The 20,579-nt window shown below is 37.1% G+C and overlaps 1 protein-coding gene across 10 annotated transcripts in view; it reads right to left on the bottom strand.

Moving 5' to 3' along the window:
* eps15l1a (epidermal growth factor receptor pathway substrate 15-like 1a) overlaps positions 1–20,579 on the bottom strand; it is a 99,170-nt gene that overhangs the window by 17,514 nt on the left and 61,077 nt on the right. For 7 of the 10 annotated variants that reach the window (XM_061888947.1, XM_061888949.1, XM_061888948.1 and 4 more), the window contains 4 exons: positions 17,956–18,092; positions 13,035–13,101; positions 12,817–12,959; positions 12,663–12,756 (listed from right to left, as the gene is read on the bottom strand). In XM_061888947.1, coding sequence (XP_061744931.1) covers positions 12,663–12,756; positions 12,817–12,959; positions 13,035–13,101; positions 17,956–18,092 — 441 coding nt within the window. Of the gene's footprint in view, positions 1–6,244; positions 6,671–12,662; positions 12,757–12,816; positions 12,960–13,034; positions 13,102–17,955; positions 18,093–20,579 lie in introns of those variants that run through there. The other 3 variants (XM_061888951.1, XM_061888955.1, XM_061888954.1) reach the window with 2 other exon arrangements.

Below are 20,579 nucleotides of genomic sequence, written 5' to 3'. Positions count from 1 at the left end.
ATTGTTAAATAATTTACACGTCTACTCAGCATTTTTACTTCATTTCTTCTGCCAGGACGCCGAAACAAAGCGGCCCACAGCCATGGCCGATATAATCCCTAAATCCTCCGAGGAACGCTGGAAATTAAAATAATATCACATGTAAAATAGTAAGAAGGAAAAATGACAAAATACGAGTAAAACATGAAGATAAAAAAATACATGTAAACAATAAATAAACCATAAATGACTAGAACTAATAAGACATCAAATACAAATATTAGGTAGAAGACAAACCAAAAAGGCGGGACTTAAGCCTGCTTTTAAAAACAAACATTCTGTGTGCTCCTGAGGTACAATTATGGGGTCCCACTTTTACTATAAGAGTTTTGAAAAGAAATGATAAATGTATGCATGATCCTGTTGTATCTCACATTCTATATTGTCTTTTGGAAAAAGGTTGTCATAAATGTTACTTCATTCATTAAAAAAATAATACAAAACAGTTTTTTTTATGGCAAACAAAAAATATGCAAGATCTTCCACAAAAAATATTCGTTAAAGTGGAATATTTGGTGTGAAGTAATGGGAGCTTCGATAGATCAATAAATTATAAAAAAAAACCCATTGATTTTGATTCAATATTATGTCTTCAGCAATGAGCGTTTTAAAGAAAAAAAAGAGCTTTGTTTTTCTAGTCAACATTGCAACTTTTTCTAAATGACATTCCACCTGTAAGCTTTTTTATTCCACTTTTGTTATGTTTTTGTTAGAGATGTCTGATAATATCGGACTGCCGATATTATCGGCCGATAAATGCTTTAAAATGGACTATTGGAAATCATCTGTATCGATTTGAAAAAGTACAATTTTTAAAACGCCGCTGTGTGCCGGCCCAGTCACATAACATCTACGGCTTTTCACACACACAAGTGAATGCAGGGCATACTTGGTCAACAGCCATACAGGTCACACTGAGGGTGGTTGTATAAATAACTTGAACACTGTTACAAATATGCGCCACACTGTGAACACACACCTAACAATAATTACAAACACATTTTGGGAGAACATCCGCACCGTAACACAACATAAACACAAAAGAACAAATACCCAAAACCCCTTGCAGCACTAACTCTTCCGAGACGCAACAATATACACCCCCTGCTTCCCCCACCACAAACACGCCCACCTCAACCTCCTCATAGTCTCTCCGGGAGAGCATGTCCAAATTCCAAGCTGCTGTTTTCAGGCATGTTAAAAAAAAATAATAATAAATATGGCAGTGGCCTTTTTTTTCCATAACTTGAGTTGATTTTTTTTGGAAAACCTTGTAACATTCTTTAATGCATCCAGCGGGGCATCACAACTAAATGAGGCATAATAATGTGTTCATTCCACCACTCTATATATCGCTATCAGTTGATATCGGAATCGGTAGTTAAGAGTTGGACAATATCGGAATATCGGCAAAATAGCCATTATCGGACATCTTTGGTTTTTGTTTATTTGAATACTATTTTTAGAACGTGCCGTGGGTCTTTAAAACGTTTAGCTGCGGGCCAAACTTTTGACACCCCTGCTGTAGATAATAAAAAAAATTAATCTGATAAGTCTATTGTAATATTTTCAGAATCTGTTTGTTTTATTTGTGGCCAAAGTAATATAAAGAAAACATTCTGAAGTTGTCTTTATTTTTTTTTAATGAATGAAGTAACCTTTATGACAGGGGTCGCGAACCTTTTTGGCTGAAAGAGCCAAGAAAGCCAAATATTTTAAAATGTATTTCTGTAAGAGCCACATAATTTTTTTTTTAACACTGAACACAACTAAACGCGTGCATTTTATAAAAGGTCTCTTATTGTTTGGAATAATAGTGTTATTCTGAAGCTAACTGTGGAAGGGGCGTGGCCTGCGGGCCTGCAGCGAAGCAGGGTGTGCCAGTACCGGTTTCGAAATCAGCGACAGGTGCGTAAATGGCCCACCTGGGCCTTGTTATCTAATCACCTGTCACTCTGTTATAAGCAGCAGCCAGGAGGAGAGACAGGGTTGGGGCTGGAGCCAGAGCGCGAATGAGAACAAAAGAGAAAAAGACAATTGCTGGACAGCAACCGATAGACTTATTGAAAAATAAAACAATATTGTAACCCTGAAACAGGCTCTCATGTCGGTGCTTGGTGGTCTGAAGAACCCCCAGGAGGGCAAGCCCCACACTAACCAACAATAAATAAATAACTTCTTACCATTAACGCAACTTCTTGAACAGGTGCGGTAGAAATGGATGGATGGATTAAAAATGCATGAGAATGTTTTATATTTTGAACATTATTTTTAAGACTGTGATTACAAGTAGAATTATTCATTATTTATCGTGTTAAGCAATGTTAGCTCAGATTTATCTGAGAGCCAGATGCAGTCATCAAAAGAGCCACATCTGGCTCGCGAGCCATAGGTTCCCTACCCCTGCTTTATGACAACCTTTTTCCAAAACACAAATAGACTGTGAGATATAACAGGATCATGCATACATTTATTGTTGCTTTTCAAAACACTTACATAAAAGTGGGACTCCAAAAATGTACTGTAGGACCTCAGGAGCCAACAGAATGTTTATGTTTTTAATAGCAGGCTTAAGACCCACTTTTTTGGTTTGTCTTTTACCGAATATTTGTATTTGATTTCTTATTAATACAGTGCCATCTGAGGGATGGAAGGTCACGGTCATTCAATGTTGGTTTCCGGCCATGCCGCTTACGTGGAGTGATTTCTCCAGATTCTCTGAACCTTTTGATGATAGTATGGAGCGTAGATGTTGAAATCCCTCAATTTCTTGCAATGTCACTTTGAGAAAGGTTGTTCTTAAACTGTTTGACTATTTGCTCACACAGTTGTGGACAAAGGGGTGTACCTCGCCCCATCCTTTCTTGTGAAAGACTGAGCATTTTTTGGGAAGCTGTTTTTATAGCCAATCATGGCACCCACCTGTTCCCAATTAGCCTGCACACCTGTGGATGTTCCAAATAAGTGTTTGATGAGCATTCCTCAACTTTATCAGTATTTATTGCCACCTTTCCCAACTTCTTTGTCACGTGTTGCTGGCATCGAATTCTAAAGTTAATGATTATTTGTAAAAAAAAATTTTTTTATGAGTTTGAACATCAAATATGTTGTCTTTGTAGCATATTCAACTGAATATGGGTTGAAAAGGATTTGCAAATCATTGTATTCTGTTTATATTTACATCTAACACAATTTCCCAACTCATATGGAAACGGGGTTTGTATGTTTTACTCACATTTTTTAGTTTTAATGCCATGATCCGCCATGTATATACAGTGGGGCAAAAAAGTATTTATTCAGCCAGCGATTGTGCAAGTTCTCCCACTTCAAATGATGACAGAGGTCTGTAATTTTCATCATAGGTACACTTCAACTGTGACAGACAGAATGTGGGGAAAAAATCCAGGAATTCACATTGTGGGAATTTTAAAGAATTTATTTGTAAATGATGGTGGAAAAGAAGTATTTGGTCAACCATTCAAAGCTCTCACTGATGGAAGGAGGTTTTGGCTCAAAATCTCACGATACATGGCCCCATTCATTCTTTCCTTAACACGGATCAATCGTCCTGTCCCCTTAGCAGAAAAACAGCCCCAAAGCATGATGTTTCCACCCCCATGCTTCACAGTAGGTATGGTGTTCTTGGGATGCAACTCAGTATTCTTCTTCCTCCAAACACCACTAGTTGAGTTTATACCAAAAAGTTCTATTTTGTTTTCATCTGACCACATGACATTCTCCCAATCCTCTGCTGTATCATCCATGTATCCATTTTGGTATGAACTCAACTGGTCGTGTTTGGAGGAAGAAGAATACTGAGTTGCGTCCCAAGAACACCACACCTACTGTGAAGCATGGGGGTGGAAACATCATGCTTTAAGGGGACAGGACAAATGATCCGTGTTAAGGAAAGAATGAATGGGGCCATGTATCGTAGGATTTTGAGCCAAAACCTCCTTCCATCAGTGAGAGCTTTGAATGCTTGACCAAATACTTATTTTCCACCATCATTTACAAATAAATTCTTTAAAATTCCTACAATGAGAATTCCTGGATATTTTTTTCACATTCTGTCTCTCCCAGTTGAAGTGTACCTATGATGAAAATGACGGACCTCTGTCATCATTTGAAGTGGGAGAACTTGCACAATCGCTGGCTGACTAAATACTTTTTTGCCCCACTGTATATTTCAGGAAATAACTCCCACTTTGGGCGCCCCTGCTGGATTGTTGACAAAAACATCTTGACTCACGGCGTCTAGGTAATGAGCTGAAAGCACTGATCTCATGAAGATCTTGTTCCCATGTCCTCATGTTTAAGTTCAGAGAGATTTTGGACAATGGCGAGTGTTACTAAATGACAATGGCGAGTGTTACTAAAGCATGGGGGTCACATGGTTCCGCCAAAGCACCGTGGGAGCCGGCAGCATGTTTCACCGGCGAAGGTGCTAAACCGCACGACCGGTCGCACAACAAATGAAGCGAGCGCCGCACATGCACGGCTGGCAATCTTTTTTTTTTTTTTTCCTCTTTTGCAAAGCGCACAAACAAACACAGATGAGAAACCACATTCATGCGCCCCACCCTGTTCTGCAACATCAGAGGGGATTGATGCCAGCGCTCAGCACCAGTTGCAGAGAGCAGCTCAGTTTGATGTCAAGTCTTGGTTTTCTGGCATATTTCAAATGAAAATACATCAAGTTGATGTGCCACCTGCTGCTGGTAGCAGGCCGCCATGGCACACTGTGTGGATGCACCACCGGCACATTAAATGTAGCAGGTAGAAGAGCTGAGTGAACCCAGGAAGGAAACCACACATCATCAAGTGTTACAACACAACCTGCCCTGGCACTGTTCCCACCTTCAGCTCCGTCACAGCATTTAATTCAGCCTTTACTAATTGTTACTGAGCCCAGGCACCTGTTTCACTGCAAAAATTGAAATTTAAAGGCCTACTGTTCTTATTTAAACGGGGATAGCAGGTCCATTCTATGTGTCATACTTCATCATTTCGCCATATTGCCATATTTTTGCTGAAAGGATTTAGTAGAGAACATCCACGATAAAGTTGGCAACTTTTGGTCGCTAATAAAAAAGCCTTGCCTGTACCGGAAGTAGCAGACGATGTGCGCGTGACGTCACGGGTTGTGGAGCTCCTCACATCTGAACATTGTTTACAATCATGGCCACCAGCAGCGAGAGCGATTTGGACCGAGAAAGCGGCAATTTCCCCATTAATTTGAGCGAGGATGAAAGATTTGTGGATGAGGAAAGTGAGAGTGAAGGACTAAAAGAAAACAATCTAGACGGCAGAGCAATTCAGATGTTATTAGACAAATTTACTAGGATAATTCTGGAAAATCTCTTATCCGTTTATTGTGTTACTAGTGTTTTAGTGATATTATATGGTACCTGAAAGTCGAAGGGGTGTGGTGGGAGGAGGTAAGAGAGTCTGCAGCTGCAGGAGGACGCAAGCTCCGCTCATAACTCCTGTAAGAGCCAACTAATTACCACCATTTTCTCACCGAAACCTGCCGGTTGACATGTGGTAGGGAACCATGTTCGCTTGACCGCTCTGTTCCATAGTAAAGCTTCACCGTCATCTTTCGGGAATGTAAACAAGGAAACACCGGCTGTGTTTGTGTTGCTAAAGGCGGCCGCAATACACCGCTTCCCACCTACATCTTTCTTCTTTGACGTCTCCATTATTAATTGAACAAATTGCAAAAGATTCAGCAACACAGATGTCCAGAATACTGTGGAATTATGTGATGAAAAGAGACGACTTATAGCTGTGAACAGTGCTGGACCAAAATGTCCTCTACAATGCGTGACGTCACGCGCATGCGTCATCATGCTGCGACATTTTAGCATGATACTTCCACACGAAATTTAAAATTGTAATTTAGTAAACTAAAGCGGCCGTATTGGCATGTGTTGCAATGTTAATATTTCATCATTGATATATAAACTATCAGACTGCGTGGTCGGTAGAAATGGGTTTCAGTAAGCCTTTAAAATTATTTTGACCAAAACCCTTTGGGGTCCCTGGGATCAAAGCTAAGTGGAGGCTGAAATGTATATTTTTTTATACATACATTGTATTTTTTTTTTTAAATAAAAAATATCAAAATGGCCCCCGCTTGCTTTGATTTTTAAGTGTGCGGCCCTCAGTGGATAAAGTTTGGACACCCCTGAACTAGAATATTTTTCTGAGTATAAGTCACACCGGCCGAAAATGCATAATAAAGAAGGAAAAAAACATATATAAGTCGCACTGGAGTATAAATCGCGTTTTTGGGGGAAATTTATTTGATAAAATCCAACACCAAGAATAGACATTTGAAAGGCAATTTAAATAAATGATAAATGGGTTGTACTTGTATAGCGCTTTTCTACCTTCAAGGTACTCAAAGCGCTTTGACACTACTTCCACATTTACCCATTCACACACACATTCACACACTGATGGAGGGAGCTGCCATGCAAGGCGCCAACCAGCACCCATCAGGAGCAAGGGTGAAGTGTCTTGCTCAGGACACAACGGACGTGACGAGGTTGGTACTAGGTGGGATTTGAACCAGGGACCCTCGGGTTGCGCACGGCCACTCTTCCACTGCGCCACGCCGTCCCTGATTTAGAATAAATAAAGAATAGTGAAGAAGAGGCTGAATAAGTGTAGGTTATATGAGGCATAAATAAGCAACTGCTATGTTAACCTAACATATTATGGTAAGAGTCATTCAAATAACTATAACATATAGAACATGCTATACCTTTACCAAACTATCTCTCACTCCTAATCCATAAATCCCATGAAATCTTATACGTTTAGTCTCTTACGTGAATGAAATAAATAATATTATTTGATATCTTACGGTAATGTGTTAATAATTTCACATATAAGACGCTCCTGAGTACAAGTCACACCCCTGACCAAACTATGGAAAAAAATGCGACTTATAGTCCGAAAAATATGGTAATTGGATATTAAGAGTATGAGAAAGTTTGACTCCTACAGTACTTTGTTTACTTACTAAAGTGCCACACATGGATAAATGTGGAGAGTGTTTTACATTTTCCCATCAGGCTTTGTAATGGACTTAAAAGGGTGTAATTTTGATTTTTTTTTTTTTGGTGCAATGATGTATTTTAAAATGTTCAGTGAGCATGTTGTGTTATGTGTGATTGTGTGTGTTTACCTTTTGTGTTTGTTGGATTTATCTGCATTTTTTTTTGGTACCATGACGAGGGAAGGTTGTTTGCATTGGGTCATATAAGTACCTCCTTTCAGAGCATAATTAAAGGTCATTGACCTGAATGACTCACATTTTGCATTCAATGCGCAACATAGTAGCAGCATCAAAATTGTCTAACTGTTAAAATTAATACAAGACCCCTGTGGGTAAGATTCCTTATTAAACTCATGACGTTTGGGGGGCCGCACTTGGCCCGTGGGCCGTAGTTTGGAGACCCTTGCTCGAGAATTTCTAACTGGTTTGGAACCAACAGTGTTCGGGTTGTAATCGTCCAAATATGAATAAAATACTTTTGTCCTGTACTGTAAGTCATTCATCAGCAGCCAAGAGGAGCTTGTGTAACCTGTATCCTATATTTAAAAGGTTTTATAATGATCCATCCATCCATTTTCTACCGCTTATTCCCTTTTGGAGTCGCGGGAGGCGCTGGCGCCTATCTCAGCTACAATCGGGCGGAAGGCGGGGTACACCCTGGACAAGTCGCCACCTCATCGCAGGTTTTATTATGATTTATACATCAAATAATATATTGCGAAAATTGTGTTGAACATGGAATCGAATCGATTCTAATCGTGAAGTACTTAAAAATCTACCACGTCTCTGACGTAGATAAATGAACAGAGACACATATTTTTAGAAAACAAACAATCATGTTGATTGAGACCTGATGATGTCTGCGGTGGTTGCTAATCACGCACAAAGTGTCTGACTGTGGAATGTCGTGTGACTGCGTGAAAGCACACACAATTAAGGCAAAATGGAGCGTCTTGCTGACTACTGAATAAAAGCCACAGGTGGACGAATGCCAGTACATTTCCTGCGATGTGGCAACTCTGCAGGATCTCTGTGTGAAAGGGACTAATGTCGCAGAGCAGACGTGTCCAACTGGTTTTCACTGAGGGACACATCGCAGTTATGCTTGTCCTCAGAGGGCCGCATTTAATAATAATATATGGATAAACATGTATATATATATATATAATACATTAACAATATATTTTTTTACATAAGCTGCAAAAAAATATAAAAATTTCACTTTAAAAACTGGCAGTTCAGTCACCAGAATTTTACAGTAAAAGCATTGGGTTTTTCACAGCATATAAACAAATGGTGTAAATGGAATGGAATGGAGAAACAAAAACACTTTTCTTGTGGTAAAAAAAATCATTGAAAACCGTAAAATATTTTTTTTATGTTTTTTTTGTTAGATTTTGCAATGTTTTAGTGTCTTACTGTATGTGGGAAAAAACAGTACCAAAGTTGATTTTACGGTAAAAAACTCTGCAAAATTTAACCCTAAAATCTATTGTCAATTTGACAGTTTACAATTTGATTGATCATTAGGGACCGAATGTCCCTTTGGGATAGACGACCCTATTGAATTTCTAGCGTTTTATTCTTTTTTAATTATTATTATTCCGCAGCTTTGAGCTGTAATTTGACCCCCTTAACATGCTTCAAAACTCAACATTCGTGAGAGAGGGGCTGTGATCGTCTATACCAAGATGGCTGCCAGGTGCCGTAGCTAAGCCGCTATGTTTTAAAGTTGTCGTTTGCCTGCATATCGTAAAAACAACCGTCCAACATTTTACAACTAATTGTAAACTTTTAGGTGCCAACCATCAGGGCAGAGTTGCGACGAGAGAGTGTGTCGATGTTAAGATATTACGCCGAGTTGGTAAGTCTATCTGTTTGTTAATAGTAGCTACTAGCCGTACCCATGTATTTTCAATGGGCGGTTAGCATTGGGTTTTAATCCTGTTTACTTTTATGTTTCTGCTCCGATTGCGTTTCTTTTTATGTCGAGTATTTATTCTGGGTACTTACTAGGGGTGTAACGGTACGTGTATTTGTATCGAACCGTTTCGGTACGGGGGGTTCGGTTCGGCACGCGGGCGTACCGAACGAGTTCGGAAGCATAAGTCTTCACAAGCTGCTCTGCTTTCTGCCTCTGTCTCTGCCTCATTGTCCCGCCCACACAACCATCTGATTGGTTACATACAAAGCCAATCAGCTGTGCATATTCAGAGCGATGTAACAGCCAATCAGCAGAGCGTATTAAGACTTCAGAGCGATGTAGTCAATGCTTCAGCATCGAGCAGAGATATTCGTTTAGCAGGGGAGGAGCGGACTCTACCCAAATTATACTAAACACTTCCCAGTCACAACTATTACAAAAATCACTATGAGCCCGTTGACCTTCTAGAAACTTAAACTGCAGCTCAGCTCACTCACAGTGTAGGCTTGAGATGAAGGCTAATTAGCTTTTAGCGTAACGTTAGCTCATTTTGCTGCGTGTGTGCGTGTGCGTGTGTGTGTGTGTGTGTGTGTGTGTGTGTGTGTGTGTGTTAGGGGCAGCAAAGCCCTGTCTGTCTGTTATTTCATTGAATTCTATTGTGTTTAGGGATGAATAGTCTCTCCTATTGCAATTGTACTGTTTTTTCAGCTATAGTTACATGAATCATTAGTAATGTAACAGCCTAGTTTTGAATAGCAGGGTCCCTGCTATCACATGTTGATAAAAATACAACATTTACATAATAAAAGTCAACTACAGGGTTTTCAAAAGCTGCAATAAATTAAGCATGATGAGTGGACATTAAACAGTTTCAATGGAAACTGTTTAATGTTGCACTTTTTATATGTAGAAGAAAGGTTTTGTCATTTTATTTAATCAAAGCAACAACTTGAGGCAGTTTAATGTGGATTAACGTGGGCAGAATTATTATAGTGTTCACAATGTTAAAAGGATAAAGCCATTGTTTACAAATTTGGTAAATAAATAACCAAAAAATTTATATTTTGTTGTTTTCTTACTGTACCAAAAATGAACCGAACCGTGACCTCTAAACCGAGGTACGTACCGAGTTGGTAGGTCTATCTGTTTGCTAATAGTAGCTACTAGCCGTACCCATGTATTTTCAATGGGCGGTTAGCATGGGGTTTTAATGCAGTTTCCTCCTATGTTTCTGCTCTGATTGAATTTCTTTGTATGTCGAGTCCTTATTTTGGGTACTTAAATATGGTGCCTGACTGTTGTGGCGTTTTAAGGCCATCTGCACTTTTTATGTGCCGAGTTGGTAGGTCTATCTGTTTGCTAATAGTAGCTACTAGCCGTACCCATGTAATCCCGTTTCCTCTTATGTTTCTGCTCCGATTAAATTTCTTTTTATGTCGAGTCTTTATGTTGGGTACTTACATATCAAATCTGATGTATAACTCATGTGTATACAACTTTTTCTCTGTGTAATAATCCACCCATCCATCTTCTACCGCTTATCTAGGCTTGGGTCACGGGGGCAGCAGCCAAAGCAGTCTCGTCCATCGCTGCTTGCAGCTTTAATTTGTTTTGAAATCTTAGGTCAAGCATATTTTTATTTATTTAGCCTTTATTTAACCAGGTAAAATCCCATTGAGATCAAAGATCTCTTTTCCAAGGGAGACCTGGCCAAGAGGGCAGCAGCAAGGTTACATTACAAACAGTAAACAACACATAAAACATCACATTTACAACAGTAAAACTTGCTCATATGACACATGTGCTTACAGACAAGGTAGACTGCAATCCTTTCACAGAATCTTTAGACTCATGTAATGTAAAAAAGGTTTGAAGTTGAATAATTGATTGTAGGTTATTGCAAGCCTTCGATGCTGAAAACCTAAATGCTTTCTTGCCCAGTTCAGTTCTTACTTTGGGGATGACAAATTGAAGAACATTCATTGAACGCAGATTGTGACTTCCTTGTTTTTTTGTTAAAAGACAAGTGATACAAAGAATAGTTTTGGAGATGAAAACATTCCAATGATTGAGGCGTCGAGCGTATTTTTAAGTACGGTTTTTATCTTTATTTTACACCCAAAAATATTTTTGGAATCTATGATAATATAATATGAGATAGGCTCCAGCACCCCCCGCTGCCCCAAAATGGATGAGGGGTAGAAAATGGATGGATGGATGGATGATAATTAGGGGTGGACAAATTAATGCGTTAATTACGAGTTAACTCATCAATCTATTAACGCCGACAATTATTTTATCGCACATTTGCGTATGTTGTTTACATGCTTTTATTTTGTTAACGCCTTTTCTTATAAAGATGGCGTCGCCCGGACGGGCTTCGGCGTGGAGGGGCTCTTGGTAAAGATGGAACATTTGGCAAAAATACCGGACAATTCTGCAAATTTCCTGGCTGGCTTACAGCGTGGTCACTCCGGGATCACTTACGACCGCCAGACAATTCTGAATGTGGATAGATCGGGCCGTTTTGGACTGAATGAGGCGTGCTTGCTAGAGCGGCTAGCTAGCATGGGAATACTTTGCCGGCTACATCCAGCGGCCTGTGAAGCAGCGGAGTATATGTGTTGTCTGTCTATTTATGAATAATGCAGACCAGGAGTGTTGGCTGAGTTCTTAACGTTTACTTTCAGAGCGTGCATATCACAACATACAAGATGTCGTCATGGCGACACAACCTATACATGCTCCTCACTCCTGTTGCATGCTGGGTAGGGTAGTTCTTTTTTTCCCTGGCTCATAACATCACAATATAGTACCATGTATATGCCTTCAGTTTATCAAAGCACCAGGCAAACAATCGGAAAATTCCCATCATATCAATTCCTAGATATGGTCATAATTATTTTAAGTGCACTACGCAGAATAAACACAACATTATTAATATTGCTACTACGGATAATTTGATCAAAAATTCCCTAAAACAGCCCACTACCTATAATATAGGTTTTTTAAACATAAGATCCCTGATAAAAAAAATGTTTCTGCTGTTACCTCAGAAATTGCCTGTTCAGATGTTATGATTGTGGCTCAGAGATTTGTATGTAGATTATATTTATTTTCCATAACAAACAGGATAACTTAAATACCCTGGCAGTGGCAATAAGCTTAAATGTTTGTATTTACATTTTTGGAGTTGATTTTCATCAAATATGCTATTTAACTGCTACTGTTTAACAAGGACTGATTTAAATTGTGTTTGCACAACAAATGTTTTGGCGCTTTTGTTCATGTGGGAGAATATTCCAATAAAGGTGCACTACACACTACTTTTGAATTCATTATTGGGCTTTGCGTATACAATGCAGTTAATCGCGATTAATCGGAGAAAAAGTGCGATTAACTTCGATTAAAATGTTTAATCGTTCCCCAGCCCTAATGATAATATAATATTTTGATGATATGGAATTCCAAAATATTTTTAATGTTAAAAGGGAAAGAATAAATATATTTAGTAAGAAAAGACTAAGCCTTTAATTAATGCATATTATTTCCAGGCTTTCACGAGCCACGTTAAATAATGTGACTTTGACACCTGTGTTGTAGAGCCTGGCTCCTTGTCACACTCACCACTGGGGGGTTTTGGCCTGGGAGGAACCCCTTTCTTGGGCGGCAGCGCAGGCGTGTCGTTCTTTCTCCCGAACGGGTCGTCCACGAAGGCCCCCTGGGCACACAGAAAGGCGGTGGTCAGCCGAGGCCACGCAGCTGCCAGGTCGGGTTTTACCTTCTGGTAGTCCGGCAGCCAGCTGGCGCGGCCTTCCAACGGGTCTCTGGGCTTGGACATGTGGCTGAAGTCCGCGAAGCCGGCCGAGCTGTTACTGCTGCTGAACGAGTCGCTGCCAAAGGGATCCAAAGCGCCAAACAGGTCTGAAAGTGACAAGGCGCCATGAACGCTCTAAACCTCCCCGGAAGGTCTTACTCGGGAGGGCGCGGAGATCCTACCTGCTCCTTTGGATTTGGGATTGCTGGAAGAGAAGGGGTCGCTGCTTGTGAAGTGACTGATTTGCTGCTGGGGATGCCAGAAGAAAAAAGAATGCTTGTAAGCAACTGTGCATGGAGGTCTTAATTAGTGTGCTAAATAACTGCAAGAGGCTGAAGTTTTTGCTTTTTCTCCGCCGTCGCCGGCATTTGAGTGACAGACATGTTGGCCAATCAGAATTGCTGACAAAGCCAAGTGTCAGGTTCAAACACTGATGCCATTTATCAAACAGACAAGAAGCAAGGAATTAAACAGGCAACTGAGCTGCCTTTTTTTTTTTTTTTAACCATAAAAACAGCAGTACTGTTTTCCATTTACAGTAATATACACTACATTTTCAGCTAAAATTATTGCAAACTTACCATATTTTTTTAACATTTTAGCTAAAAAAAAAAATATCTACTAATAAAATGCATTTAAAAAATGATGTAATAATAGTATTCACTGTTATTATTTCCAGGCCTTCCAGGGCCAAATAAAATGAAGTGGCGGGCCATTTTGGCCACCAGGCCTTGAGTTTGACACCTGTGGTTTGGACTGTCAATCAATCAACATTTTCTCGTCTGAAGGTGCCACAATATGCAATAATTTACTTTAAAATAACATTTGGTTTTATGCAGACAATTCACATCATGTTCATCAACTGGATAGATGATTGATTAAAAACTCTTCAGTGTTTATTAGGCTGGGAATCTTTGGGCCCGTTCTGTAACCATTCAAACCATTATTTAAATAGAAATAAATCAATCAATCAATCATCAATCAATGTTTATTTATATAGCCCCAAATCACAAATGTCTCAAAGGACTGCACAAATCATTACGACTACAACATCCTCGGAAGAACCCACAAAATACTAATACTAATGATTTCAAAGCAAGTTATCCATCAAAGTATGCAATGTAAAAGTAGCAATAGATTTCATGCTCAAATTGTAAAATTTACTGTGCTTTATAAAGCATTTTTCTCTGAATTAATTTTTGTTTTACTTTTTTTACTGTAATAAACTGTGGTGTTGTTTTGGCATTTACAGTAATACACTGAAAAATCTACACTTGTTGATTCGCGGTAAAATAAACAAACAAACTGGCAGCTTAAGTGCCAAAATTATACTATGAAATTGCATTTTATAGAATATAAAGTAAAAAATATATATATTCAATTTTACAGTAAAATTCTTGGAAATGAGCTGCTTTTTTACCATAAAAACAGCAGTACTGTTTTTTGATTTACAGTAATATACACTACATTATATAATCATTTAGAGTAATATACACTACATTTTAGCTGAAATTATTGCAATTTACCATATTTTTGGGACATTTCAGTTTAAAAAATCTACTAATAAAATGCAATAAAAAATGACGTAATAATAGTATTCACTGTCATTATTGTCATGCTTTCCAGGGCCAAATACAATGAAGTGGCTCAAGTACCAAAATTTTACTATAAAATTGCATTTTTTAAATTTAAAGTAAAATAAACAAATGTCAATTATACAATAAAATTCTGGCAACTGAGCTGTTTTTTTTTAACCATAAATACAGCAGTAATGTTTTTCCATTTACAGTAATATACACTACATTATATAATCATTTACAGTAATATACACTACATTATTTAATCATTTACAGTAATATACACTACATTTTGAGCTGAAATTATTGCAACTTACCATATTTTTTTGACATTTTAGTCAAAAAAAAAAAATCCTAATAAAATGCATAAAAAAATGTGTATTAATAGTATTCACTGTCATTATTTCCAGGCTTTCCTGAGCCAAATAAAATGATGTGGCTCAAGTGCCAAAATTGTACTATAGAATTGCTTTTTTTTTACATAAAGTAAAATAAACAAATGTCAATTTTACAGTAAAATTCTGGCAACTGAGCTGCCTTTTTTTTTAACCATATTTACAGCAGTAATGTTTTTCCATTTACAGTAATATACACTACATTATATAATAATTTACAGTAATATACACTACATTATATAATAATTTACAGTAATATACACTACATTATATAATAATTTACAGTAATATACACTACATTATATAATAATTTACAGTAATATATACTACATTTTGAGTTGAAATTATTGCAACTTACCATATTTTTGGGACATTTTAGTTTAAAAAAAACCTACTAATAAAATGCATTATGGCCTCATTATTTCCAGGCTTTCCAGGGCCAAATAAAATGAAGTGGCTCAAGTGCCAAAACTTTACTATAAAATTACATTGTTTTGTATTTAAAGTAAAACAAAAAAAGCAAAACATTTTTTACAGTAGAATTCTGGCAACTGAGGTGCGTTTTTTTTTACCATAAAAACAGCAGCGCTGTTTTTCCATTTACAGTAATATACACTACATTATATAATAATTTACAGTAATATACACTACATTATATAATAATTTACAGTAATATACACTACATTATATAATAATTTACAGTAATATACACAACATTATATAATAATTTACAGTAATATACACTACATTATATAATAATTTACAATAATATACACTACATTTTGAGCTGAAATTATTGCAACTTACCACATTTTTTTGTCATTTTAGTTTTTAAAAAATCTACTAATAAAATTCATAAAAAAATGGTGTAATAATAGTACTCACTGTCATTATTTCCAGGCTTTCCTGGGCCAAATAAAATGAAGTGGCTCAAGTGCCAAAATTTTACTATAAAATTGCATTTTTTTAATTTAAAGTAAAATAAACAAATGTCAATTATACAGTAAAATTCTGGCAACTGAGCTGTTTTTTTTAACCATAAATACAGCAGTAATGTTTTTCCATTTACAGTAATATACACTACATTATATAATCATTTGCAGTAATATACACTACATTATATAATCATTTACAGTAATATACACTACATTATATAATCATTTGCAGTAATATACACTACATTATATAATCATTTACAGTAATATACACTACATTATATAATCATTTACAGTAATATACACTACATTATATAATCATTTGCAGTAATATACACTACATTTTGAGCTGAAATTATTGCAACTTATCATATTTTTTTGAGATTTTAGTCAAAAAAAAATTTTAATAATAAAATGCATAAAAAAATGTGTAATAATAGTATTCACTGTCATTATTTCCAGGCTTTCCTGAGCCAAATAAAATGAAGTGGCTCAAGTGCCAAAATTTTACTATAGAATTGCACTTTTTTTTAAATAAAGTAAAATAAACAAATGTCAATTTTACAGTAAAATTCTGGCAACTGAGCTGCCTTTTTTTTAACCATAAATACAGCAGTAATGTTTTTCCATTTACAGTAATATACACTACATTATATAATAATTTACAGTAATATACACTACATTATATAATAATTTACAGTAATATACACTACATTATATAATAATTTACAGTAATATACACTACATTATATAATAATTTACAGTAATATACACTACATTATATAATAATTTACAGTAATATACACTACATTATATAATAATTTACAGTAATATACACTACATTATATAATAATTTACAGTAATATACACTACATTATATAATAATTTACAGTAATATACACTACATTATATAATAATTTACAGTAATATACACTACATTATATAATAATTTACAGTAATATACACTACATTATATAATAATTTACAGTAATATACACTACATCACTGGTATATAATATTTTAATTTACAGTAATATACACTACATTATATAATAATTTACAGTAATATACACTACATTATATAATAATTTACACTACATTATATAATAATTTACAGTAATATACACTACATTATATAATAATTTACAATAATATACACTACATTATATAATAATTTACAGTAATATACACTACATTATATAATAATTTACACTACATTATATAATAATTTACAGTAATATACACTACATTATATAATAATTTACAATAATATACACTACATCACTGGTATATAATATTTTAATTTACAGTAATATACACTACATCACCAGTATATAATATTTTACAGTAATATACCGGTACACTACATTATATAATAATTTACTGTAATGTACACTACATTATATAATAATTTACAGTAATATGCACTACATTATATAATAATTTACAGTAATATACACTACATTATATAATAATTTACAGTAATATAAAATACATTATAAAATAATTTACACTACATTATATAATAATTTACAGTAATATACACTACATTATATAATAATTTACAGTAATATACACTACATTATATAATAATTTACACTACATCATATAATAATTTACAGTAATATACACTACATTATATAATAATTTACAGTAATATACACTACATTATATAATAATTTACAGTAATATACACTACATTATATAATAATTTACAGTAATATACACTACATTATATAATAATTTACACTACATCATATAATAATTTACAGTAATATACACTACATTATATAATAATTTACAGTAATATACACTACATTATATAATAATTTACAGTAATATACACTACATTTTGAGCTGACATTATTGCAGCTTACCATATTTTTTTTACATTTTAGTTTTAAAAAATCTATTAATAATATGCATTAAAAAGTGGTGTAATAATAGTATTCTCTGTTACAAGCGGCCCTCTGGGGCCAAACATAAGTGCCATGTGGCCCTCAGTGAAAACCACTTTGACACCTCTGCTCTAAAAGTAACATCACTCATTATTTTTGCCCTTTTATGCATTTTAATGTAAACGATATTCAAATCCAACCACAATTTAGGAGAGGAAAATGGCAGTGGTGTTTTTCCTGAGCCTCAGAGAACAGCGCTGGCTACTACAGAGTCAGAAATGGTAGATAGCGTCCTCACCTTGGAAGGTAAGGTGGCACTCTTGCTGAAGGGGTCTGACGCGCCGAAAGGATCCAACTTTGTGGTCTTCTTGAAGAAATCTTCAGAGGATGCTTTGAAGGGGTCTGTCTCTTTGAAGGGGTCGCCTCCAAAGGGATCTGCAACAGCACAGTGGCTGAGTGGTTAGTCGCGGTGCTCAGCTACATAAGGAACATGAAGATGTTTGCATCGTTTTAAATAACGTGTATCACTCCTCATGCTGAACACCCCATGGCTTGAAGCCTCCCGACCTCGCTGGCTAAGATTCATGCACGCTGGCTAGTGAGCTGCCGACCAATTGACCGGCACGGCTCTTGAGGTGCCAGGGAGTGACGTTCACAAAGTATCAAAGAAGAGGAGAATAAGTGATTATTACATTTTAACAGAAGTGTAGTTAGAACATGTTCAAACAGAAAGTAAGCAGATATTAACAGTAAATGAACAAGTGGATTAATAATCCATTTTTTACAGTTTGTCCCTCATAATGTCTACAAAATATTAGGTGTATTAATGACACAATATGTTACTGCAGACTAATTAGGAGTCTTTGTTTGTTTACTTCCTACTAAAAGTATAGTTTGTTCAACATTTCCTTTAAGGACTAAATGTGTGTGAAGTGAATTATATTTATATAGCGCTTTTTCTCTAGTGACTCAAAGTGCTTTACATTTAAACCAGTGTGGGTGGCACTGGGAGCAGGTGGGTAAAGTGTCTTGCCCAAGGACACAATGGCAGTGACTAGGATGGCGGAAGCGGGATTCGAACCTGCAACCCTCAAGTTGCTGGCACGGCCGCTCTACCAACCGAGCCATACCGCCCCATGGTGGTATGGCTCCATACAATGACAATAATAAACATATGTTTCATGTACACATGTTCAAATAAAGACAATAATGGTCCATTTATTTGGGAAAATATCAAAGTATCGAGATACATTTTGGTAGCGGTACCAAAATATTGGGACGGGCACCACCCGTGTTGTAGGCCCTCCTACATTTGAAGTGCCCCAGAGAGTGGGTAGGCACATTACCACAGTAGATAAACAACTGAAGTGGTGTGCCGCAGCTTGCAGCTTGACGTGTGGGTGAAGACTCTTTCCTGCCACTGATCCTCCGAGTGGAGCACAGGGAAGTGAAACATGGCAGCAGCAGCAGGAAGTGGACCTGAGCCTTCACACACCTGTCACCAAAAATATCTTACCCACAAGTGCTGTCAAACCTCGCTCGAGGAAGCGTTCCTCACGGAGGTTGTAGGGCTGGGCGATCAAGGACAAAATAATCATCACGATTATTTTGATTGATATCGAAATCTCGATTAATGACACGACAAGTGGCCTAGTGGTTAGGGCAGGGGTCGGGAACCTTTTTGGCTGAGAGAGCCAAAAAGCTAAATATTTTAAAATGTATTTCCGTAAGAGCCATATAATATTTTTTTTAACACTGAACACAACTAAACGCGTGCATTTTTAAGTAAGACCAACATTTCTAGAGTATAGAAGGTCTCTTATTCTTTGTAATAACACTGTTATTCTGAAGCTAACTGTGGAGGGGGCGTGGCCCGCGGGCCTGCTGCGAACTGGGGTGTGCCAGGACCGGCCTCGAAATCAGCGGGAGCTGCGTAAATGGCCCACCTGAGCCTTGTTATCTAATCACCTGTCGCTCTGTTATAAGCAGCAGCCAGGAGGAGAGACGGGGTTGGGGCTGGAGCTGGAGCTAGAGCGCGAGCGAGGACAAAAGAGAAAAAGACAATGTCTGGAAAGCAACTGAGGGACTTATTGAAAAAGAAAACAATATTGTAACCCTGAAACAGGCTCTCATGTTGGTGCTTGGTGGTCTGAAGAACCCCCAGGAGGACAAGCCCCACACTAACCAATAATAAATAAATAACTTCTTAACGCAACTTCTTGAACAGGTGCGGTAGTAAACGGATGGATGGACTAAAAATGCATGAGAATGTTTTATATTTTGAACATTATTTTCAACACTTATTACAAGTGGAATTATTCATTACTTATCATGTTAAGCAATGTCAGCTCAGATTTATTCGAGAGCCAGATGCAGTCATCAAAAGAGCCACATCTGGCTCGCGAGCCATAGGTTCCCTACCCCTGGGTTAGAGTGAGATGGGTAGGTTGTGAGTTCAAACCCCGGCCGAGTCATAACAAAGACTATTAAAATGGGAGCCGTTACCTCCCTGCTTGCCACTCAGCATCGAGGCTTGGAATCACCAAAAATGATTCCCGGGGGGTGAACAAGGGGATGGGTCGAATGCAGAAGACACATTACATCACACCTAGTGTGTGTGTGTGTGTGTGTGTGTGTGTGTGTGTGTGTGTGTGTGTGTGTGTGTGTGTGTGTGTGTGTGTGTGTTTGACTATCATTGCTACTTTAACTGTTACTTAACTTAAACGAATAATGAAGCAAAACTGCACATGGGGCGGCATAGCTCGGTTGGTAGAGTGGCCGTGCCAGCAACTTGAGGGTTGCAGGTTCGATTCCCGCTTGTGCCATCCTAGTCACTGCCATTGTGTCCTTGGGCAAGACACTTTACCCACCTGCTCCCAGTGCCACCCACACTGGTTTAAATGTAACTTAGGTATTGGGTTT

The sequence above is a fragment of the Nerophis ophidion genome, linkage group LG26, assembly GCF_033978795.1.
Source record: "Nerophis ophidion isolate RoL-2023_Sa linkage group LG26, RoL_Noph_v1.0, whole genome shotgun sequence".
Taxonomy (NCBI): Eukaryota; Metazoa; Chordata; class Actinopteri; order Syngnathiformes; family Syngnathidae; genus Nerophis; species Nerophis ophidion.
The sequence above is the reverse complement of the archived record's forward strand: the minus strand, read 5'-3'. Positions and strand labels throughout refer to the sequence as shown.